Source organism: Rhinolophus sinicus, linkage group LG10 (assembly GCF_036562045.2).
Source record: "Rhinolophus sinicus isolate RSC01 linkage group LG10, ASM3656204v1, whole genome shotgun sequence".
Classification (NCBI taxonomy): Eukaryota; Metazoa; Chordata; class Mammalia; order Chiroptera; family Rhinolophidae; genus Rhinolophus; species Rhinolophus sinicus.
Window position 1 is genome coordinate 1,213,732 of NC_133759.1, and position 25,399 is coordinate 1,239,130.

At 48.3% G+C, this 25,399-nt stretch overlaps 2 protein-coding genes across 18 annotated transcripts in view; both read left to right on the plus strand.

The window, feature by feature from the left end:
• CHL1 (cell adhesion molecule L1 like) overlaps positions 1-25,399 on the plus strand; it is a 151,122-nt gene that overhangs the window by 42,691 nt on the left and 83,032 nt on the right. The window lies entirely within an intron of this gene.
• On the plus strand, positions 22,324-22,909 carry LOC141567082 (fatty acid-binding protein 5). The gene has a single exon (XM_074312144.1). The coding sequence runs from the start codon at positions 22,359-22,361 to the stop codon at positions 22,764-22,766; it is 408 nt and encodes a 135-aa protein (XP_074168245.1). The 5' UTR covers positions 22,324-22,358; the 3' UTR covers positions 22,767-22,909.

Genomic DNA, 25,399 nt, shown 5'->3' on the forward strand with positions numbered 1-25,399 from the left:
ACATGCCAAGGCGTTCTCTGCTGGAGCAAAGCAAGAGAAGGGGAAAGGAAACATCAAAGCCACCTCCACACCCCACGCAATATACTCTCCCATGCGCTGTCAGGAAAATGAAAACGAATCTCGTTGGCTTTTTAAAATAGTGTTTGCGTTCTGCTTTTCAAACCGTATGCAGGTGGCACCGTTGGCTTAAGTCACCTGTCTGCAAACAGACTGCAGTGGCTTCCTTATATTTGTAGCCCCTCCTTGATTGTCTCATGACAACAAACAGCAGGTAAATCTGGGCAACTACTGCCTGTTGGATTTCGGTTGATTCAGAGACTTCAGTCCACGTTATGCGCTAACTGCCAGCTTCTCCTTAACCAGTCGTCACCCTGTGTGTGTGTTGGGGCTTCGGTACACACTGAGCATAAGCAGCCCCTTCACTGTGTACAGTATCTCCACACACTATAGTCTCCTGTCACCCGTACTATATATATATTACATTTTAAACCTGTGCCATGTGTAAAATGACAGTGAAAGGAGAATAAATCTTGTAACTTTCCAGTTGTCTTAATAAAGGATGCTTCATTCATTTGTAGGAATTAAACATTATTTTTAAAAAAATATTCATTCAACAGTTATCTTTGTTTAACTGTTACGAGCTATTTGGCTGAGGATATAGCAGGAGACAGAAACAGACCCATTTTTTACCCTCATGAAGCTTTTAATCTATTAGGGTGGATACATATTAATCAGATACCATGCAAGCAGATGGGAAATTGCTGCTCTGATAAGTGCTAGAAAAGAGTTAAGTGGGAATTTGACCTTTGGAGGTGACAGAAGGCTTCACTGAGGCACTGGTGCCTGTCAGACAGGAGGAAAACTGCATGAGATTGGAAGGTAAGGAAGATGCACTTGGTTAGAGAACTTTACTGACATGCTTTCACTTTCGTGGGAGCGGTGGTGGTGGGAAATTAGTCTAGCTCCAGGGCAGAGAACACTGAAGGCCGTAGAGTACCGATTAAGAGAATGGAGATTAGCACCTGGGAAATCTGAGTTCCAGGCCTAATTTGGCAACTTCTGAGTTGAGAATTTGGGGCAAATTAGTCGAGTTCTCTGGTCCTACTGTCATAGAATTGTGCCAATAAATGTTAGCTATTGTGATCACATCATCGGCACCACCACCATCACTACCATTACCACCATCACCACCACCACCACTGCCATCACCACCACCACCACCACCACCACCATCACCATCATCACCATCACCATCATCACCATCACCATCACCACCACTGCCATCACCACCACCACCACCACCACCACCATCACCATCACCACCACCACCACCACCATCATCACCACCATCACCACCATCACCATCACTACTTTGGGTCAGCACTGATTTTAGGCATATCATTTTATTACTTTGAGTTTCAACTTCATGCTTTTATAAAATGGGTGTTGGATTAAATGATTTCAAGATTCCTTCCTGCTCTAACTCTCCATGATTTCCCACCCAAATCTAAACCTGGACATTTCAGTCCAGACATGGGAAGCCTATATGCTGACAGGTGAAGGAAAGTATTGTTTTGGGGATGTAGACATTGAAAAGAGATACAATTATACCTTTTAGCAGCTTTATTTACATTCTAAAAATCACATTTTAGAAGTTTCTGTTATCTTAGATTACATTTTATAGCACGTATTTCTTCTGCTAAAAAGCCTTTAAAGTGTTGAGGTGGGACATTTAATTTCCCATTATGGTTAGTTTCTCAAATCGTTTCCTTTGTAATTGTCACATTTTTACAGTCCTGTTTAAAGTGAATTTAGTTTTCCAACTAAAAATATCAAGCTGAGTTGGAAATTGAAATCCAAGGACTGTAAAATCAAATGATAAAATGAGGCTTCGGGCTGCCGTTTCCAACCACCACAGCGTCTGGAAAGACCACCACAAGGGTTTCTTTTTTCCTTATAAAATACACAAGAGTACTTCTAAAATTCTTTTGGTCAAAATAAAATAGTATCACACTTCTAAATGTACAGTAGGGAAAATCATTTATTTTATACCTCGTTACTTATTTAAATATGTAAATATTTGGTTTTGGATCATCTTTAGTCTGTTTATGCTTCACTTAAACTACTGTTATTTTAGCTTTACAAAGTCAACTTTTGACTATATTATGTTAAACATTTAATCTTTTTTTGTAGTGCCATCAGTACAAGAAGGAATACAGGTATATAATGTATATCTACATATATAGGAGATATATATGTGTATACACACACACACACACACACACATACAGATATAGATACACACGTATATGTATGTGTACACTTGGTGTTTTAAAACCTCACCCTCACATTTTGCTCGACAAGTACTCTGAGTGCTTTCATATCTATCTTCACCCTATGGGAATACATATTAGACAGGTAGCCCAGCTGCTACTGTTCATAAAATACTGGGATAGAAAACTGAGATGTTGACTCACTCAAGGTCAAAGGCATATTTACTGAGCGAGAATTAGATCTGTGTTTCCTGCCTTCTCGATGATCACACATTTCCCAGTAGCTCGCGGACTCTCCAGTGTGACATAGTCCCCACCCGCTGCATGGAAGATCTGGCTAAATTGGTCAGTTGTCGTCTGATTGGCCCCAGTGCTTACAGCAGTAAATGATGTTTCCTGTTTGTTTCCCCTGCTTTTTTTTCCTTATAATATTCCCATTTTGTCGGCCTTTGTATGGATATGCTTTTCATTTGTGAATGCCCAATTATCATGCCGATTAGCATGGATTAATGAAGGTAATGGGGTAATTACTTACCAGAATACAACCATATTGTAACCGTCAGCAGCACGGCCAGATCACCTGTGCTTACGAGTATGTGCTTTGGAGATCTGATTGAAGTGGGTTTGAATTTGAGTTTCAGTTCTTACTGATCACGTGTGCTTTTGCAAGTTAGTAATACTTGAGTGCTTGGAGCCTCCGTCTTCTCGTCAGTAAGAGGATATAACAGTACTTGCGGAGTTAATGTTTCAATAGGTACGTTTATACAACTGTCTTAGATGTCCCATGCGGTGAGAGCTCGGTAATTATAACGAGCGTTGCTGTGACTGCTGTGGACACAGGGTGTGCACACGTCCCCTGAGGCGCCCCCCTCACACCACAGCGCTGAGGTGGGACAGGCCATGCTCCTGTGGCCACTCAGAGTCCTGTGTTGGGGATTTGGTGGACTCAGGAGGGAGTAACAGGGCCCGTCCCAGGGAGAGGTGCCGCCAAACAAGCCAGACAGACCCAAGAGGAAGCGCAACGGCCTCCGCTGCGTTTGGGTTCTAGAATCCAGACGTCCCTGGGGCGGTTCTCCCCGTCTTTTCTATGGTTTTTGTTTGTAGGCCAATAAAGTCCCTTAATTAGCTTAGTTCAGTTAGGGTTTCTGGGACCCACTGATGGGACCCAGTGAGGCAGCATCTTAACACAGACGTATCTCAGTCCTGCAGTTAACGTTTGCTCCTCCCAACAGTGTCCTATTCCATTTTTATTTACATGGTTCTTTTCTTTTTTCCTACAATGAAAATGTAAGTTCTGCTTGGACAAGGGCTTGCAATCCCCTTCCTCGGGTCTTGGAAAATCCCTGCCACCCATAGGCACCCAGTAAATACGGGTGAATACGTGGATGGAGGGAGAAAGGAAGGAATCGCTTTTGAAAAATGCTTCCTAATCAAATTCGCACCCATATTGTTTCCTGGAGAGAGTAGATCAAGATGCAAATTAACATTTGTGACAACTCCACTCCAGCCATCCCTCAGGTTGGTATCGTACGCATTCTGAGGTCAGTGGTGACGTCCCCAGTTTACCAAAGAGAAGATGGGGCCATCAGACAGAGCCATGGTGCTGGGCACTGCAGCCCTACCCGGACCAGCCTCAGAAACCGCTGTTTCCTCTGCTGCTGGAGTGAGTGTGGCTGGCAACCTGCCCTCCTGCAGTGCCCCCGGAAGAGCTGCCTGGACTGAAGACAGCACCCTTGCTCAAGGTCATGTCTCCTTTCCAGGGCAGCCTGCCTCTAGTGCCCGGTGTAGAGAGAACGGGCCCCAGGCCCTCAGCCCAGCTCAGGACCTCACTGAGGACCTCCCCGCCTCTGTCTCTCTGTGGGGGAGGTTAAGGCCTCCTCCACCCTCCAGTCCAGCTTCCTCCCCGCCCCTCTCCCATGCACTGGTCTCAGGTAGCTCATTAAGAAACCAGGGTCTGCTTTCCAGGAAGACAACCTGCTGGGCCCAGGTAGTACAAGGCCTTTCTGAAAAGGGGAAGCGGGCTGAGGCTCGTCAGAGGAGGGAAAATTCAGGCCCAAAGCTGAGCAGAGGAAGGACTCGGCATTTTCTGGGGACTCAAGGTCTCAACATGACCGTGTAGCTGGAACACAACACAGGGAGCTGGGCGGGTGGCAAGACCCGCAGACTGTTTCCACTGTCCCCACCCTCCCGTGCTCCTGGCGCAGTACGTGCTGTGCAGTCGGCCTGCCCTCTGGGCCCGGTTCTGCCCTGTGAAGTATTGGAATTTAAGTTCTCCTTCAGAATGCTATTCATAGCCCCTTTCAATTCCTAACCTTCTCAGTGGCTTCCTGCTATAATTATAGTCTCAGAAAGCAGTTTTCTGGGAAAAGGATGCTTTCAGTTATTTGTTGTGACTCAGTCAATTGTGTGCAGTTAAAAAACCTCTTTATCCACGGAAAAGGCCAGCGTTCCCGTTGCTATGATTCCAAGGCGAGGGGGAGATTCCCTAGAATTGCATGTAATTATAAAAAGCTTTGCAGACATTATAAGGGGTCATGGTTTGTACCACGTGTATTTGCAGTTAGGGCTCATGCAAGTGACCCGTAGGATTCAGTAACTTCTTGGCCACAGAAAGGCACAGATGGGCAACACGTCATGTCTGTGTTTGGTTACTGATGTTGTGCATGCATGTGTGTACGCGTATGTGTGTGCACTGCTGTACCGTCTGGGAAAGAGCCTCTGGCTCAGGACCCGTCCTCTGGCTGAGGACAGTGCTCGGTGGCCCCTGGGCGCCTGGGGTCTGGGATGTGTGGAGACTCCTGCATCCTCTGTGTGCCGCCGGCCTTACCGTCTCGCACTGCCTTCCCCACTGTTTCCCAACAGCCTGGCAGGTGTTTCTCCCCTTTGACCTCCGCTCGTGACCACCTGTGGCGCTGTCTGGGTGTGAGCCTGGCTGGCTGTGGGAAGAGCCTGGTCACTTGTTTTTGGCTGCAGCTGCTCTTTCCCCCTTTGCCCGTGGTCCTGTTGGCCTGTGACAGTTCCTGAAAGGAAGGTATCCCAGGGCTGAGGAGATTCCTTCCTTGCTCTGCTACTGCCACTCTGAGCTCCCCCACATTCCCGGATCGCGTGTCCCCATTCCCAGAGGACACTTGAGTCACCAGGTACGTAGGGCCCCCTCAGGGATGCTGTGGGTGCTGCACTTCCTTTGAGCGCATGATGCAGAGTGAGGGGGTCCCATGCGTCTGTGCGTCTGTGTGTGTGCACGTCAGAGAGTAGAACACACAGGGAAGCATCGCACGCTCGAGAGTGAACCTAAATGTAGTGCAGAACTGGGGCAGGCGTCCTCTGTCCCAGGCCTTTCCTACGTCACCAGGCCAGCAGAGCGAGGCCTCACGGAACCTCGTCCAACCTGTGGCTGAGTCGGAGGACGGGTCCCAACACGAGCTGTGCCCGATGCTGAGTGATGTGAGCAAGAGCAAGTCCCTACAGCATCTTTCTGTTCACAAAAGCGTCATCACGCTTCTAAATAAAGACCCCAGACCCTTCTGAGGCTAGCCTGGAATAAATGTGAGCCATACAGACATTTCAGGAAGATGAATAGTAACAAGAAGACCGTTCTTTTCCATCACTGACTCCAGTTCCTGGTCATGGTGGCCAGAGCCTCTCCCGTCAGCTCAGGGCACAGGCAGGACCCACCAGGACAGGACGCCCTTCCATGCAGGGCCACGCACACCCACCCTCACCCACCAAGGGGACAGTGTAGATGCGCCGTTCCCTCATGTGCACATCTCTGGGACGTGGGAGAAAACTGAGTTCCCGGAAAGCCCATGCAGACACGGAGAACATACACACTGCACAGACGGAGGCCCAGCTGGCATCTGATTTTGTTCTTTCTCACCAATGTTATGACAAATGACCTTGAACGAAATGATGTCATTCCTGGACTGGCTGCATGTCACCAGAGCACGAGATTGTCACCCATTACACGGTGAAGCAGAGCCCCTCCTAAGGGACGTGCAGCCGGGCACAGCCCTGTGGGGTCCCCCACACGGGGCACAGGTGGCAGCCCTTCCAGAGCTGGGTGATGCGGGGAGAAGGCCCCGGAGATGTGCGTCTCGGGGATATTTGGTCCTATGTGGGGATAGGTTGGGGTGTCACCCGTGGGGTGAGTGGGAGTTTGCTCCTGACATCTGTTGAGTCCAGTGATGCCACCGAACAGGACGGCCCCTCCAGAAGGAGTCACCCTGCCCTCAGTGTGACTCACGCTGCAACTGGGAGCCCTGGCTACACACCCTCGTGAAGTCCCACGAACTGTGGGGTGAGGGCGCGAGTCCCGCCTGCCTCTTTGGTGCTTGGCTCCTGGTGCCCAGAACGGGGCTTGAGACAAGCAGTTGCTCGGTGTGTGCTGGGGCGGCCGAATGAACGAGTGACTTGAGCAGGACAGCCGGTGTCGCCAGCCTGGGAATCCAGGCAGAGGGGCCGCGTCCAGGGCAGGAAGCAGGCCTGCCTGTTGCCGTGGTTGTCCTTATGGGGACATTCCGGGCCGGGGGCCTAACATGCAGGTGATGACCGATGTCCCATGGGTTGTCCATGGTCCTGCCAGTCTCGGATGCGTTAGCCCTTAATGTTTTGTCCACCTGGGCAGCTCTCAGGGGCTGGGCTTCATGTTACCTCTAATATGGGACATTAGCTTTGATTAATTCAGTATTTCCCACGTCATGGGATGGATGCCACTGAGAGGCTATAAATGATCATAAGTCATCTAAGATTAAATATAATTAATAGATGTACATAAAGCAAATATTTTTTGGTTTTAATTGTCTTTTGAGACTTCAGATTAAGTCAAAGGCCAGTTTGGGTCTGGCATGGGCTTATGTTTGACACTTGCTACCATCTCTTTTCCATAAAGAGAGACCAGACCTCAAAGTCACAGATGGAGCTGGTCACACTGTGTAGAAAGTAATTGTTTAGGTTTCGGTGTATTTATTTTTATGCAAAGTGGTGCTGATTTCCCGTTTATAGTAGTGAGAGAACGTACTTTCGTAAGATATGTCAATGTCAATAGAAAAGTAAGTCAATTAAAAGTTGTAATACACGGATGGGAAGAAATCACAGATGTGCCATGAGAACGGACTGAGGAAACCCGAATTTGTTTATTTTAGGGGTTTGTCATCTCACCTTGGAGAAGACTGTTTTGGGGACCATTGGTCTGGCGCCTCTGAAAGAGCCCATGTGTCAGGGGTGTTGTTGCATCTGGGGGGACCCTGGGAAGGTGGTGACAGTGGATACTGGAAGCGGGTACCCCCAAAGGACATGCAGGGGCCTTTCAAAGGCCAGCTGCACCAACTGGAAGAGACGGAAATCTGGAGGGTAGGTTTTTGTGTAGAAATCTCCACCGAAGGAGATTCAGCAAAGCAGAGTCCAGAAGCCGGGCCCTTCAGCCCCCAGGAAACGGACGGGCCACGCACCGGGCTTCTGTCCACCCTGGGCCCTGAGACTGCTGGTCCCTTGGATGAACCGCGCGCCTGCAGGAGTGAATTCAGGCCGGTCCCCAGGTCGTGCTGAGGCACCGAGGGGTCCCGGCTCCTGCAGCAAGTAAGGAAGAAGCAGTAGACATGCTGACCGCTTACCTGGACAGTTCTCATTGACACCGTGATGGCTCAGAATTTTGTAGCAAGAGGGCATGTTTCCTGTTTGTATTCTGTTTTCTTGTAAGAAAGAATAATGCTAGGGAAAGGAAATGCTCATTTGTTCCTGGGAACTGACAGGAACGGTTGGTGCTGCACAGGTGTCCTAAGAGGTCCCTTGTTTCCATTTGCATTTGTCACTGCTCCGAATCACTCTCGTATCTGTATATCTGCTTCTGTATGTTGCTAAGATTTATCCACGTCATCGATTCATTGAGTCAGTTTTCTCAGACAGGAATTGTGTTGCATTTGCTTGTAACTTGCCTTTAGATTTTACAATTTCTGGAAGATGGGAACTCTCGCCAACTCTGGTTGGCTCAGAGGGTGTGGGTGGAGTGACTCCCAGGGCGTCACATGTGGCATTGTCCTTAGCTGCTCCAGCTATGTGAGCTGCTCCTTTCTGTACATCCATGTGCGGTGCCAAATGCAGGGACCGCACGCCACTGACGTTGATTTGCAAAGAGTGACCTCGTCTTGCGTGTTCCTGTCCCGAAATTGGCTCACCTAGACGGACGGTGTCCAGGGGGCTGCACCGTCATGGTCTTAGCCCAGGTTTGCTTGTGCTAGTTTCTGTGGCCCCTGGGCGCTTGGCAATGTTCTGTCATTCAGACCTTTCCGCAAAGAAAACCAGTTAGTAGTCATGTGAGTTGAAGGAGTCTTTCTATGGACTCCGTTCAGGTGACACCAAACTCATTGCCACATGAATAGGACAAGTGAATTATTTCTTTACTCATTTCGAAAACCAGCCCACACAGAAAACAATGCCCTCACAAACCCTGCCTTTACTGCAACCTTTTCTGGCCCCAGGGCTCACCCTGGGAATGTACTTGAAGTGCTCGGTCTGCATTCCAGGAGAAATGGGAACTCAGCCCTACTAAGACTGCCTGGGTTTTTGAATAAATAAACAATGGAGGAAGGGAGCTTGGTCTTGAGAGCAGGACTCCAAAGGAACAGCAGAGAATCCTTGCTAGTGATTTGCGTCTTTAGTAACCCCGTACTGTCACACTAACAAGTGCCCTGTCTGTGTCGTTTGTGTGGCATGATACACATTGTGCACCTACTATGTGCCGTGCATTAAGATTGCAGAAGTCAGTTGTCACTTCCTGTCTTTGAGATACTCAGAATGGGGGCGTTTGGGAAGCTGGAAGCCAGTGCCCATTATCTAACTCAGAGTGAATGATGGTTGGTCTTTTAACAAAGGACATCTGATTAACACAGTGTCTTGGAGTTGCAGGGAAAACGGCGTCACACTGGAGCACAAAGAAGTTCTTTCTCTTTTCACAGTGGACCGTTTGCATCCAAGACCTGGGTGTTGAATGAGCTGGACGTCACACTCTGTGCAAACGTTCCTTCCCAGCCCCTGCTTCCTGATTAGTAAGCCGGCCATTCGAAAGGCCGTTAGTTCAGGCCGGAAAAGAACTAAAGTGACATGTGGCCTCAGTGGGAGTTCTCCTGATGGCACCACGCCACGTCATGGGAGCACCCTACGTATCTGATGGCCACTGTTCTGCCAGCCAGAGGCAGGCACGTCCCACATCCCAGACACGTGTTCTCTCCTCTCTGCGTGTTTCAGTCAGGGGTGGGTTGGCAGAGTGGCCCAGAGAGTGGCTCCGAGGACCGTGTTCTGGCCGAGACTTGCCAGCTGCGCCGACGTGGCCTCCTGCCTGCCGTGTGTGTGTCTTGGTGATGTCACGTGTAGACTGGACACTGGGGACACTCACCTGATAGAATGCATGGAATTAAAGCCGGTGACACGTGCTCAGTGCTTGGGACACATAGTAAGTGCTCAGTGAAATTTATTAGAACATTTAAATCATACCATGTAATTAGTCTTTGCTGTGACATTTTGATGTCACTTACTAACCACCGGAATTCAGAGAATGGTGCTTTCTCAGGAGCCGCAGGAGGAGGTGGGGTCCACACCAACTTCTTAGCCAGAAGCCACTGCCTTTCTGAGCTGCGGTGCGAACTCTGACTGATCCAATTCCAGAGCCCAGGTGAAGCATGATACATGGAGGGCAGAGGGTGGGCCTGCACCTGAGGTGCTCCTAGAATTCTCTACAGTGACATGTCACCCTCACACCCATCAAAACCTGTGTGGGGAGGTGTGCCGTATTCACAGGGGAGGAGGGCCTTCCCCAGACGGAGTTTTCAGGTGTTTTAAACTGGATGGTTCCCACAGATGGTGTGGAGTGGGGGAGGGGTGGCCGGTTTGGGCAAACCGTCTGGGGTCTGTGGGATGCAAGACAGTTCTCAGCATTCACTGTTGCAGAAACCTCTGACCCTTGGTCAAAACAGCAAGCCTGTTAAGGAAAACAAACAAAGGAACACTCAGACAACGCCATCCGCACACGCTGACGGGAAATAGGACCCATGGGCATTTGAGGGGCTGGCCTGGGTCCCTGCATCCTGTCTGCCAGGGGCGGTTGTGAGGAGGGATACACCTGAGGTGAGGTTCCCGACTCGGCCAGTTTTGCAGCCCCTCTGACTAAGATGGCAGGAAACCATCACCCCCTTCTTCCCCGACGTGAGATGCTCGCCCTGAGTCCCCCAGAAGCTAGCTAGGGACAGACGTGTGTCACCTCCCCACATTTACCAGCATCCATCCCCCGGGAAGGCCCTACTTCCCAGGGTGTATTTCCTGTTTCACGAGGGGAGGACCCTGTCCCTGCTGACTTTGGCTCCATCACTGCCCACAGCAGGATGTAAATAAACGCCTGTTGAGGAATTGAACTAATCAGTGACGCCATTTTGTTAAGGCAGGTACTTGGCAGCGAGACCTCTGGGCTAAGAAGGGGTGTCTTCCCACCTCCTGGTTACACAGCTCGTGGATATTCGCTTCCTGTCCCACAGCAGATCCAAATTAACCACAGGGAGGTGGCCAGGGCCCCAGGCGGTTGGGGACGCACCCTTTCCTCTGTTTTCTGTCCACATGTTACATCCTGGTTACTTCTCTTTGGTATTCTGTTCACGTCCTAAGAAATTTTAGTATTGACAATTTTCTTGTGGCTGCTGTTACCTTAATATTGGGAGAATTAAAAAAAAATGTTATTGTGCAAGAGAACATTTAAACTAGAAGCATAATCTGTACGTCTTCTTTTCAGGGTCTGCCATCGCTGTATGCATCGTGCCTCGATCTCGCCAGTGTAGCCTTGACACCTAATTAAACCCTGGTGTGAACCTCCGCACCGCCGTATCCACATTGGTTTAAATTGTTGTATGAAACTCAGGGAAAATGGTAAATATTATATAGCTTTTTGGCAACACATATCCTCCCTGAGATTTAAGGGGTATTTTGTTAAGAAAATAGATTTACAATGTGAACTATTTCCAAGAAACAATTAAAAGCATATTGAGTACATTTTCTTGAATGACAAAATGTACGAATTGTCCTAGAAATGCTTTTTCCTGCATTTAGTCATTTCTAGCTGTGAATTTGATCAGCTGTGCTGCGGACAGTCTATTCTAAAATGTCGTTTCTGTCCTGTGGAAAAACCTTGCTTTGGTTTTCCACCACAGCTGGGCGTTTATTCAGTTCACATTTGTTGTCTTTATCACGTTTTCTATTTGTTTCTGCTTTAAATGTATTTTGGCCCAACACATGCTCAGTAGATGCAACCCTTTGCGTGAAAAAGGCAGAAGATTTCTCAGGCTTCTAGATTACATTTAAACAGTGAGTACAAATAATTTGGAATCATAAAGAGTGAAATGTTCTAGAACCTACTCTAGTGACGTGGGAAACGTGCTAAGCCATGGTGACTAGGCCGCTGTCTCAGCACTCACGTGGGTTTGTTTCTGTCCTTCAGTTAATACAGGTTCCTCCTCTTCTATCTCAGGATTACTGTACATGCCAATAATGTGGGTCACAATTTAATAACCGTGTACTCAGGGGCAGCTACAAACCTTAGGGCTTTACTGAGCACCAAAGAAACAATGAAAAAACAATGCTTGGACTTGAACTTGGACTTAAATCCCGTGTCAATTGTTAGGCAGACACTTTAGGAAACAGTTCTCTTGTTCCAGAACGTAGGGTTTCAGTACAAAGAGCCAGTTCACGCGTGGCCAGAAGTCCCTTAGTGGCGGTTTTGCTGGTGGGACAGGACGTGGAGTGGGACTTTGTGTTGTTCCAGTTGCTGCTGCTCTCCCACTGGGAACTTGAGCTCACAGCTGAGGGCCGACTGCCCAGTGTCCCCGCTCCTGAGCAGAGGAAGAGCTTAGGGCAGCATCCTTCCTCAGGGCCGTCCCGAGAGAAGAAGAACCCACTTTCCCAACCGTCACCCCAGCTGCCCCGTGTGCACAGGAAGCTTCGGGGGCAGCAGCTGAGAGCGCTCTTAGAAGTGCTTCAGCCTCTGAGCGGGCACTGTTGTGATAACAGGGTCCCTCTGTGGCCCTGGCTCCTTCGCAAAGCCAGTGCAGGGGCCCAGTTGAATCCTTCATACAGACTGTGTGCCTGGAGGATGGGAGACCGGCTCTGAGTTTCTGTTTATCTGAACCAGTGATGGACTTGCTGACCTGTCTCTGTGCCGGGTGAGCAGGGCAGGAAAACGACAAAATGACAGAGGTGGCAGGGTGGGCCCCACCTTCGCCTCTGGGCCTGGGTGGGGGCTGGGGGTCACGAATGTCCCAGAGAACAAATTGTCCCCATATTAAGGACCTGGGCTTGAGCCCTCTTGCTGGTCCCTCAGCTGAGGGGTTGCTAGGAACAGCGAGTGACAGCGGCAGCAAGTGGCCCTGGGGTCTGCAGCAGCCGTGGAAGTGGTGACGGGGTGGCTTCCGGGGCTGTGTGCAGGAGCCGACCCACAGGCGATCTGGGCTGGATGAGACAGAGGGGACCTCACTTTCCCTCCAGCCCTAGTTCTGGGCAGAAATGGGAGGGAGAGCTTTTCCAATCAGACTGAGTGTTAGTGATAAGAAGTGACGTGGGCTCATGGAATGACAAGATACCCGGAAGTGATAGGACAGGGGAAGGTGGCAAGCCTCAGGCCATGTCTGCAGAGGCAGGAAGCACTCAGGCTTGTGCTCCGGCCAAGGTCAGGGTCCCCGAAAGCAGTCGCAGCCGCCTGCAGGTTTCTGAGGCCACCTGTGGGGTCTCCTTGAGTGTAGACCCCCACATATGTCGTGACGTGTACACGGCACAGGACGTTCTCACGAGATGGAATGGAGGGGATTTGTGAATTGGAAGTCTTCGTTTGTGAGGGTGGAGACATCTGTCAGAATGTTTTAATTTTGAACGGACGTTGGCGTAGTTAGGAAGCCAGGGACGCACAGCTGGGGGCTGCGTGCTCAAGCTGAGCTGTGGGCGTGAGGACGTGGCAGCTGTTCCCCAACATCCAGCCTGAGGGGGGGGCAGGGGCCCAGGGAGCGGCGCCGACCACGGGGCAGAGCGCGTGCCTTCCGACATCCTTCTTCCGTGTAACATGCGTGCGGCACGGGAACCACTCGTATGAAGAATCACCTTCCTGGTTAAGAGGAGACCGTGCTTTTGTGACATTTCTATGTGGTGGTCACATACCTAGGTGTGAAAACTCACACGGTGATCAAATGCTGTTTGGACATGCGCTGACCGTGAAGTTACAGGGTAGGTATTTTCTGCAACGTAGCCCGATGTCAACAGAATTTGGTCATCGAAATGTTTAGGCTCTTCAGCAACATACATACAAATAACTCGACCAGGGCTGTGACTACGGGCTTCTTATGTCCATTTAATGCCTTCAGATCCCCACTGCTGTTCTGCTTCGCCATGATGTCACTGCCGTCATTTCAAACATGACTTGTGAATGAGCACGGCAGCCAGACACTTGGGGGGCGGTTATTCCTGTGAAAGTCTCGGGGCCTGTGCACGTCGTGGTGGTTCTTGCTGGCTTGTTCCTCGCCTTACCTTGTGCCTTGTGACATGTGTGCGGGCTCTGCTGGACCCTCCACGTCCTGGGCTAGTGACCACATGTTTCCAACACACAACTGTGTTTGCGTTGCTTCCTGTGCATATATTGTGCTTTGCTGTTTCTGAAGCGGCTTTAAGCTCTTCCAAGTCCTGGCTTCAGCCGAAGGTCTGCTTATCACCCAGGGTGTCGCCCCTGCTCTCCTTCCCCTCTTCCCTCTCAGAAACGTTCAAGCACACACACTCCTTTCCTCCCAAGGTGCCGTGTTTGGTTCTGTGGAAACAGGCAGGTGGAGGACGCAGGTCGTCCCCAGGTCACTTACCGCGTCAGGCAGTGTGTCGGCCCTGACACTCCCGTTGTTGCAGGAAGCCCAGGCGAAGGGAATTTCAGGTCTCGTCACTACAAGGCTGTGGAGATGTTCCGTTGTGAGAAGATCCCAAGGAGGCTTTGCTCACATCGTTCAAGGAGCCACCAACACGTTCTGGGGGCCAAGATCCAAGCATAGTCCAGAGACGACAGACTGCGCCCCTCACACTCCCCCTTCTTCTGTGCTGTCATCGTGCCACCGTCACCGTGCCACCATATATCCACTGCCCCTTGATCAGCCCTGTCATTGTCAGGCACTGGGTGCCCGGGACACAGAGGTGACCAAGACAAAGCTCTGCCTTCTGGGAGTTACAGTCTAATCTACAGACATAACAAAGAGCCAGGACGTGTCGGATGCCGATAGTTCCCATCATGAAATGACCACAGAGGGGCATGGCCACCGTACTCAGGAGAGTCAGGGGAGGCCTGTCTGAAGCAGTGACAGTGGGCCAGAGATTTGAATGAAGGGTCGCCCGTAACTGTTTGGGAGGGAGGCGCCCAAGTGAAGGGGGAGCGAAGACCCTGGAGGGAGGGAGCTGGGCAGCGTCCCAGGGGCAGTGGGGAGGTCGCAGTACATGGTGCACCTTCTGGAAGTTCTGTTTACCTCTCAGTCTTGCCAGCATCATGGGTGCAATCGCTAGAATTGGCTCCGTGGATTTTTCAGGACCAAAAAGAGTTTGCCCTTCTGTGACCACATTATTGCACCCCCTAAAAGTGGTCGGTGTGCCCCACGCTGGCCAAGGGAGTGTTCCTCATTCAGGAACAGGAGTCAGTGCTTTAGTTTAGTTCCCCTCCCCGCCCCCTCCCCTGCCTCCCCCCGCCCCACAGTATTTAACCTCTTTACTCCCTTAGAGGTAACTGTTAGTCCCAAACTTCATCATTTTCCCTTAGCCTCTGTTACCTCCTTTAACCTTACCCAGGAGCTGAGGCCTCTAGACCTTTGTCGTTTCACCATTAAGCCTCAGCAACATTTGCTAAACTCAGTATATCCACCCCGTCTTGTCCTGCTCCCATAAGTATTTTCCGGTAGCCGGACAAAATCACATTGTTGAGAAGTGGTCAGACCCATGAGTTTCATGTCAAGTTCGTGTTTCCCATGGAGTAACCTCTTTAATATTTAGCCCTATTAATGTGAATGCATCTTGCTCTCCGGTGGGTGGCCGGATGGCACCATGCATGGGTGTGTCTCCTAACTATTCTTACCGACTCTTGCCTATAAGTTAGTTACCATCCTGTACCAAGAGGTTCTGAGATACAAACTTGACATCATACCACCTTCTGCTTAAGACGATGTTCCATTCGTCTTTGGGGAAAGATAGGCTCCTTGCGTGGTTTACAAAGGCTCAGTAATACCCAAGCACTGCGGCTGGACTCTGACCAATTGCTCTCTTCACCAGCATCCTTCTGCTGGCCTTTCCCTGCATGTTCTCCAGGCCTCGCTGACCCCAGGACCTTTGCATGTGCTCTGTTCCTCTTCTTCCATCTTTGCCCAGTTAGCTCCTGCATACCCTCCGTGTCTCACTGACGGTCCCTTCTTTCTGGCACATGGACCTCCTCCCTCTAAAACAGCACCCCTTTCCTCTCCCTCATAGTACTTACCATAGTCTCACTTTTATCTTCATTTGTGTGGTTATGTAGCTAATGTCCGTTTACTCCATGCAAATGGAAGCTCCCTGGCAGCAGTAACAACATCTGTATTTGCTTACCATTGTGTCCCAGGCTTGGCACAGAGTAGGTGCTTAATAAACACGTGTGATGTGAAGGAACAAAAATGAATGGGTAAGAATGAATGTCTGAATGAAAATGAAGCGGTGAATGTCCACACCAGCGCCTTGTCCAGTGGTGGGTGTGCTCTGTCTCCTCCAGCTACACCTGGCCCCGAGCACATGGAGTGTGGAGTGGACAGACTGAAGTGTGGATTCTAGTTCCCTCTAAGTTATTTAAATACCATTTCCCCGGAAATAAGACCCAGCTGGACAATCAGCTCTAATGCTGGACAATCAGCTCTAATGCGTCTCTTGGAGCAAAAATTCATATAAGACCTGGTCTTAATATAATATATCATAATATATTATAATTAATATATATAATATGACATATACCAGGTCTTATATTAATTTTGCTCCAAAAGACGCATTAGAGCTAATTGTCCAGCTAGGTCTTACTTCCGGGGAAACACGGTAGCCACGTGTGGCCAGTGGCCAGCCCAGCGGAAGCAGCCAGTGCAGACAGCGCTGGCTTGCACGCTCCTGGAGCTGGGGAAGCGTTATGCACGCGCGCTGCGGGTGCCCAGACATGGGGCTATTTCGGGGTGAGCGCATTTCCCTCAGTTACTCGCCCTGCTCGGGTGGAGCAGTCGGAGCTCTTAGGCCACTAACGCTGCCTACAGATAAACAGAATAAATACGCTTCCGATTCAGGTAGTTCAGTGGCAGCAGCATCCTGGGCCTCCAGTACCATCCACTTTGCTTTCCTTTTTCATCTAAGACGCACGTTGTTTGGTTTTGAATTTTTGAATTCCCCTCGCATGGTTTTCAAAATTGCAATGGGGTCATTTTAACCATTTCCAGGAGCGTCTAAGTAAGGCACCTGCAGCTGGAAGTTTTCCTCCCACAGCTTGTCGAGTACGAAGTGTGTCTTGTCTCAATCAATGCAATTTTCTCTCCATGTTTCTCTTATTTATAGGATTTACCCAGTTGCAAATGTGCAGGAAACATTACTGATGTTCTATTGGGTTTCTCCTGCTTTCTGCGTAAACTGCCGTGATCTGTGCAGCATCTTCATTTATCATTCAGGTGGACCACACACTGCCCTCAGCATGCTGACGAGGCGAGCAGCCGTAGCTCCCTCTAGCTAAGCGTTTCACACAGGTCGGCCTGTTCGCACAGATTGTCTGTCCTGCTCACCACTCTGTCTCCAGTGCCTAGCGTGGCAGCAGGCACACAGTAGGCGTTTAGTTCCAGCCAGACCCTGTGGGTTGCGATTCTTCTCCCCACCCGTTTGCTAGTGATGAAGCTGCCGTGGGGTGTGGGGGTGGGTCAGTGACTGACCATCTGTACAGAGCTGCGGAACGGCAGGGCGGCCCGGCTCGCAGACCCTGGTGACGTTGGCTAGCGACCTGTGTGATGTACAAGCAGCCTCGGAAGGTATTTTGCTCTGTTAATATAATTTGTTACTTAAATTTCCTGTTCATTGGTCAGGTTTTCATTGTTAGGTCGAGAAAAGCAATTAAGCGTTTGTAGGGCAGAAGCGGCTCTCCCTTCCTTTCCAGTTATGTGCGGTGCTTTTAACTTCCATACCTTTATTTCCTTATTTCTGCTGATGTGTATTGATGGCAGGCGTGCCCAGGCTTGCCTTGTCTCGATAGGAAAAAACAAACACGTCTTATGAATTGTGTGGGGACAGAGTCCCAGAGAACAGTTTCCAGGCTCTCAGCCTCACGTGGAAAGGTGAGGGCTCAGGTAGCAGATGGCCATCAGCTGTGGCTAGTTGGCCGTCAGCTGTTACCAGTGAGCCATTGGCCACTAATATAACTGCCGTGGCTACGCTGGCAGGGGTGTTGCTGGTGCGTCGGTTGGCAGACAAGTGGATGGCGGATTGCGGATCCTGTGGCTCCCGCCTCCTGTGTCTCCACCCCAGCCGCCAGCGGGACTATAGTTGTATGACGCCCCTGTCTGTGGCTCCGTGGGTGTTCCTTTTTGGCCTCACCATGTCCTGTGCTCTTGTGTGGGGAGCGGGAGCTGAGTTCCCGCATGACAAACTGTTTTTGTTGCTATGTAGAATGACAGTTTTGTCAACTGTAGTGACATTTAGTGCTTTGCTGCGGAGAGTCTAGCAGATGGTTTGCACGGTGCCAGGGACAGGGTTCAGTGGACACACAGGGACCAGGTGCTCTGCCGTTTTTCCAGGAGTCTAATTTTTTAAATATTCGAAAGAACGTTGAATTTAATAAACTTGCTATTCTATAATGAGAAGTAGTTCTTTGCTGCAATGAAAAGAGGCCATTACTACTATTCAAAAGGGAGTTCTTAGTCTGAGAAGAACACTTGTGTAAAGATAAACTTACACAAAAGGAAGCTTGTGTTTATACAAACTAAACATTATTAGCAATAATATAAAGATACTAATAATTGAATATATGCATAGATGCCAAGCCATTTTTTAAGCATTTTATATTTTATCACCTTCTTTAATCCTTAAAACACTATTATTCCCTTTCAATTGATGAGAAAAGTGAGAATTGAAAGTTTAAGAAAGTAATTTATGTTCTGAAACCTAGTAATCAGAGGAGTTGGGGTTGACCTGCCTGCAGGACGCCAGCATCTAAAGCACCTGTTTTTACCATTCTTTTAAAAACTATTTAAAAATAAGTCATGGCACATACATTGTCATGTTTACTTTTATATTTCCCCACCAACCGACGCTGTTGTGAGGGTAAAGATTATGTCGTTGAATTCACCACTCTATTATGAAATAGATTGTTATTAAATGTATGTAACAGATGGTGTGTGTATACCATAGCTCCTCAGAAAAATAAGTTGAATGAATCCCCTTGAGTTGTGAGGCTGCTTTCCTTAAGACAGGAAGATTCGTGTTCCTTCCTACAGAGTGTTTGCAAAGATTCGGGACAGAGAGGGCAGAGTTCGAAGCCTGTTTGGAAGAAAGTTGGTGTTTTATAAAGTTAGTAGTGTCGTTATAACTCTCTGACCATGAGGTCGAAATAAGAGGCAAGAGCAAGAGAAAGCTCGTGCCCGGGTGGGTTGATGTGAGTGACCTACCCGGCCTCACGCACAGGGGGTGAGAGTGTGGCCCTGCTTTAGTTCCAGAGCATTCCACGAATTCGCTGTAGACTTGCTGAAAGGACTGCGTTCTCGCACCCATGTCGTCTCCTGTAGGAGTTGGAGATAGTAAAGTTTCTCACCTCACAGGATTGTTAGTACTGAGATGAAATGAATTCCGTGTAAAATTCATAGCTCAGTGCCTGGCATGTAGTATGTGTTGTGTCGTGTGTGTAACGCACAGTCATTCCAAAGCATCATTTCTGATATGCACTGAAGGTTTACTGATCTGAAAAATGTGTATCAGCTTGAAAAGTGAAGGATATTTGATAGTTAAGGTATTCCCAGCCCTAGAAATAAATTATTATGTTCACCAGCTACGATCATAAAGGATTTCTGGAGAAAATTTACATTTTAAGGAAGCAAAATAAACCACCAGGATTGATGGCGAGGCCCAGACTGCGACAGGAGACTTTGCTGGTCTGTATTGTGCTCACAACGTGAAGACACTTCATGTGTCTGTTGGCAGAAGCCTGTGGCATGGACCCTCGGGGAACGTCTCATTCTCGACTGTGTTCACAGTCACACATTACATTTATCCTTTTAGGACCCAAATTGCTTGCATTTCAAACTATAATCACTGTAATTTTGATTTATTTCTCTTACCTTATGCTGTGAAAATTATGTTAAAAATGTGGCATTCGGAACTTGTGTGTTTTTATATTAGGACTTCAGAGACGATAAATAGCTTGTTTGTGTGACTTCATTTCTAACTGTGCTTATTCTCCATCTTTGAATTTGCTCATTTCCCCGTGTTGTCTTTGACATGACATTTGGAATTCATACAGGAAATAGAATTAACTCAAAAGCCAGGAAAACAAGCCTGTGACACATTTGTTTATTTTATGATGCAAATGTTTTGCTTGGCTCTTTCAACATCTTTCTTTCCTGTAACCAGGATTTTCAGTTACCCTTTACAGATTTTATGTTTGTGCATGTGACGTGATTATTATCTTACAGTGGGGGCATTTGTGTTTATTTCAGGAGGCAGAGACGTGGTGTGTGTGGCGTCTGTGTACATGTGTGCATGCCCGTGTGTGTGTGTGTGTGTGTGTGTGTGTTGGGAGGAAGCACGATTGCTCTAGTACTTCCTTAACTCATGACTGAAACGCTTGTTCTAATTCTAGGGAGAAATAAAGAGCTCTTCAAAATTATAATACTGAATGCTTTATTCATCTTTTTTGTGGAAATTAGTCCAGGAAGCGAATTAAAATTACAGGACTATCTGAAACAGAATTACTTTGCCTGACTTCTGTGTATGTGGCCACTGCCTTCTATAAATCCAGACATTCTCTCTGGGCTGCTTTTCCTTATGGCCCATAGGACACCCCACTGCAATTATGTACTCGTCCCGGTTCCTTCCACAGCCCCCACGGTGCTAAGTGGCAACTGATCTGGGAGCTGTCATGTTTGGAAACTCCTGTGATGCCACGAGTTAATTTCATACCTGCCACGGGATCTGTGCTGGAGATCCCAGAGGGCCCCTCAGTGTGTCACAGCTCTGGAAGCCACGCGTTAGTTCCTTTTAGAGCGATGACCCATGGCCACTAGATCTTGTCGCAACATATGGCGACACCTGTCAGCAGGTTTTGTGACTGGCATCAAATGAACCTGTTTTCCTCTTTGATTTGCTGCTATTTTTTATAATATCCATAAAAACAGATGAAGAGAAATTGTATTTGGAAGCCGTGTAGTGTCAGTGCAAGGAGCACAGTGGTCGGTCGGGGGTCTGGACCAGTGCACAGACTGTGTCTGCAGAGGGGCACACACCGTCCATGAGGGGGTGTGTGATGGATTTCTGAGTAGCTGTCTGCAAATCTCAGACAGCAAGTATGTGTTAGTGCCCAATCTCCATCAAGCATAGAAGCAAAGCCAGGATTGACGTTCTTTTGGGGCTTGTGACAGAAGAAAACTTCAGGAGGCTTGGGCTCCAGTTAGGAGCTTGCCCTTGGCTTTCAGATTGTGCCCAGTGAGCGTGAGCGGCCTCTGATGTCCTCCCCGTTTCTCAGGCCTGGACCTGACGGTTCTCAGGGGACGTGCCGCACGTTAACGGCATTCAGAACTATGACAGTCAGTGAGAGGAGTCGGCTCGGGGTGCTTGGCCTTTCCATCCTGAGCAATTTATCAGTTGCTTCTAAAGGGCAAGGACAGAGCAGTAAACAGCCAGCTGTGACTCTCCGCCTTGGTGACACAGGAGGAGTTTTTGAATCAAGCGATTGCTCCATGAAGAAAGCATCTGGTCTCTAGCATCACCATACTATTTTTTGATCTTACACACCATTTTGCTTGCCTTTAGCTTTTTAAACGTTTATTTTAATTGGGGGACCCTGGTTTCTATAGCAGGTCTCCTTCCCTCTTGCTGATTAAGAGAAACATTTCTTAGAGTCTGTGAATCTGAATACTCAAGTGCAATAAAGAACAAAGATCAATGCAGTTGTCTTCTTTTTTCTCTGTACCAGTTCTGAGGCCCAAAGGCAGTTGTTCTTCTCCAATGTGGACCAGTTGCTCTGAATTCTGGAGTGATCAATTTTCCGTGGCATTTCTTAAGTGGTCTTCATTATTCAGTGCATTCCCTGGGAAAGGGTAAACACGAGCCCTTGTTGTTTCGTTTTGGAAATTGATGGCTGCCGTCCTCAAAGGATGGCAGGGATGGGATGATTGAAGGTAGGAAGCAAAGATCTGGGTTTAAAACAATGGAGACAGGAGAAGACAATACTAGAGACAGAGAGAGGGCGGCAGCATTGTGAGATCCCCTGAGTGGGCACTGGGGTTCAAAGGCTGCTCAGACGTGAGTAATTGATGCTGTGAAAGTGAAATGCTGAGCCGGGGAATATCGCACATGAGAATTCTCTTGAAAATGTGTTAATGCCTTTACTTGGCAGGCATTTCTATTTTTTCTTACTGAGTATAAAACCATTATATGCAAATATAGATCTTTTTCCATATTGTCCTGTGTTTTCGTGTTTTGTTTTCTTAGCTGCCAATTGTGGCTATGCTGGTAAGAAAATCAGGTTTCCACTGGACCAAAAAGAAAGAAAGAAAAAAGGGTCTATACTGATATTGGTCTTATGGAATATCTTTGCTAAGTTAGGATCAAGATAAAATTTAAAAATAAAACACATGTTTAAAAATATTATTGGTAGACTAAAAACATTTATAATGCCAGCAATCAGGATGGCAGTTTTGTACCCAAAAGAATGGAGGATTTTGCAGGGGTTTTTCAAGAGACTGTGGTAGTGACATGGATGGTATCTGAGACATATTCTAACAAAATATGTCAAGAAAATGGAAAACCAGCACTCTGCTCCTCTTGACACGCACGCCGCCCGCGCCCACCATGGCCTCCATTCAGCAGCTGGTAGGAAGATGGCGCTTAGTGGAGAGCAAAGGCTTTGATGAGTACATGAAGGAATTAGGAGTAGGGATGGCTCTGCGAAAAATGGGGGCCATGGCCAAACCCGACTGTGTCATCACTACTGACGGCAAACACCTCACCATAAAAACTGAGAGCACGTTGAAAACAACACAGTTTTCATGCAACCTGGGAGAGAAGTTTGAAGAAACTACAGCCGATGGCAGAAAAACTCAGACTGTGTGCAATTTTGTCAACGGCGCATTGGTGCAACATCAGGAATGGGACGGCAAGGAAAGCACAATAACAAGAAGAGTGGAAAATGGGAAACTAATGGTGGAATGCGTCATGAACAATGTCAACTGTACTCGGGTTTATGAAAAAGTAGAGTAAAAATTCCATCATCCTTCTGGACAGGAATTAGCTGGTCGAGTAAACAGGCTCAGTTCAATGAGCAAATCTCTCCGTGCTTTTTTTTTTTTTTCCCATCTCTGTATTCAGTTGTCTTTGTCATAAACATTTTGCATGCAACTATTTCCAAGTGTTGGTTTAATTAAGATCGTCCCTTTGGTTAGTGAATAAATGTGTTTATGCTAAAAAAAAAAAAAAAAAAAAAAAAAAAAAAATGGAAAACCAATCTCATTAAACATAAATAAAATAACCCGTGACAAATCATTTTATTTTCAACAGCAAACTGAGGAGCTAGACTATCATTCTTATGAGGAATATGGAGGATAATGGAAAGCGTTGTCCTTACAGAAGCTTGGGGTGACCGTTCCTGTTGTAGGGACATGTCCTGTGCAGTGCTCAGTGCTTAGCCGTGTCATCCCCTGCCTCCCCAGTGGCCAGAATTGCCCTCCCCTTTGTGACAACTGAAAACATCTCCAGACCCTGCAGAATATCCCGTGGCAGGAAAAACCCTTCCCCCTCCCACCCACTTGAGAGCTACTGGTGTAAAGGCATTCTTTCTTCTTTCGTCATAATATGCATGTTCTTAAAAATCAGTATTGATCGGTGACTAATAAAGGCATATTTAGTGTATGAGGTAATGTCTTTACATATGCGTTTCCCAGATACGCACTCCCACTCATGGGTTCATCCACTCACGTATCATTCAGCAATTGTTTACTGTGCACCTATCATGTGCCAAGTGCTGTGCTCAGTGTGTGTCAGTGACATAAAAATCCTGCCCTGTGGTGCTCACCAATGACGGCTAGAAGCTGAACAAAAAGAAAAAACACATCTCATGATAAGTGCTTTGTTGACAAAGCAGGAAATGAGGGGGGCCTCACTGGGGTCACATTAGATTAGGAGCAGGAAGGACACTCTGATGTGACGTTGAAGGGGACACCAGTGTAGCAGGAGCCCAGCAAAGCCAGGCGTGAATGGAGCAGTCATCCATGTTGACCTGTTTCTGTGGCACACACGCTCATGTTAGGAGTAGGAGAGGACCTTTTGGTGACATTGTGACTTGTCTGTATGTGGGACACTGGAGTGTTTGTGTGGAAATCATTAGGAACTGCTGCCAAGTCATGGAAAAGGCATCGAGCGTGGAGAAGCAAGGCATTCCCTCTTGTGACATTGCCGGGAACACGGGGCCACTGAAAAGCAACTGGGAGACACACACACCTTCAGGTGTCCTGCAGTGACATGAGGAATCCCTCCGAGAAGCGCCCAGTGTGCTGTCCAGCTCCCTGACCTTGTATGTCACAGGGAGGACCAGAGAACACCTGCTGCAGCACAACCCGTCAGACAGACTGGACAGGGGGCGGGGAGGCAGTGTTTGTCCTGAGACAGCGTCTCTGTCACCGCCGCACACCCAGGGCTCAGGCCGCTCTCGTTCTTCTGTAACTTTGAATTGGATTGAGACACCCATTTTAAGGTGGGCATAGCTATGAGGAAGCTGGTTTGTATTTGGATAATGATATGTGGCCGTGGTAATGGAACAAAAATGAAAACTAAACTTCTGAGTATGTGGATTCCTGTGGTACTCCATGAGTAGCAGATAATGACGTGAAGCACAGAATATGCAGAATCTATTGTCCTGCTCTGACGATCACAATAATATAACCTGATTCTGATGCTCAGAATGTTTCCTGTCTGAATAGACGCCCTAGATAAGCCACAGGCCGTAGGCTCGCCTTTCAAAGGCAGCTCTGAAGGCTGATTGAATGTTAATTAGAACCTAGGCTTTGTTATCACATCTCACCCTTTTGCAGCTGCTGGGTCGGCCCTGCCCTTCAAGCTTCTTGATGAAAAGCAGATTCCATGAGGTGCAGAATAAGATCTCGCTCACTCAGGGAAGATACCCTGACAGCTGGGTGACGAGCATGTTAGTGGAATCGGATGAAGTCCCCCCCACCATTTTCTCTACAGAAATCCTGGGCATTTGAAAGGGGTGTCGCCAGACAAGACAAAGTATATTTTTATACTGCAATTAAGTAATCGAGGACAAACTTCCGTGCAGTCGGAGGGGACGTGGTCAGGTGGGGAAAGGGAGCCCTAGACGGTAATCATTTCAGCTCGTTCCTCCTCGGTTACGCTGTGCACCAGTTAGAAGCCAGTCTCCTGAGTCCAGCAGTGCCCTGGGGCACCAGCGCGACTCTCCACAGCTGTGACCGCACAGTATTGAGACTCTGCCTTGGTTTACTGAGTTGTAAAGGGGATGTTGACGTTCCAGAGCGGTTGTGAGGACTAAACGAGAGATGAGAGCTGAGCGTACTGTGCACACAGCACAGCCGTGCTGCTAAGTGACAGCTTTATCATCAGCAGGTTGTTCCTCCGGAAGTGGTGTAACCACAGCAACGGGACCCCAGGTGGTCACTGCTGCCGGGGACCCTGCCTTGGTGCTTGAGGTGGGGAAGGAAATGGATGCCGTGAGAGGGACCAGTGTTTCGGGTCTCGTGATGACTTGTGTTCAGGTTTCCCCGTTAAGTTTCTCTCCTCCCACTTTCATAATTGAACATGATTACAATAATGAACAATACAGGACAAAAGCCACAGCGAACATAATTCATGAAGTTTAT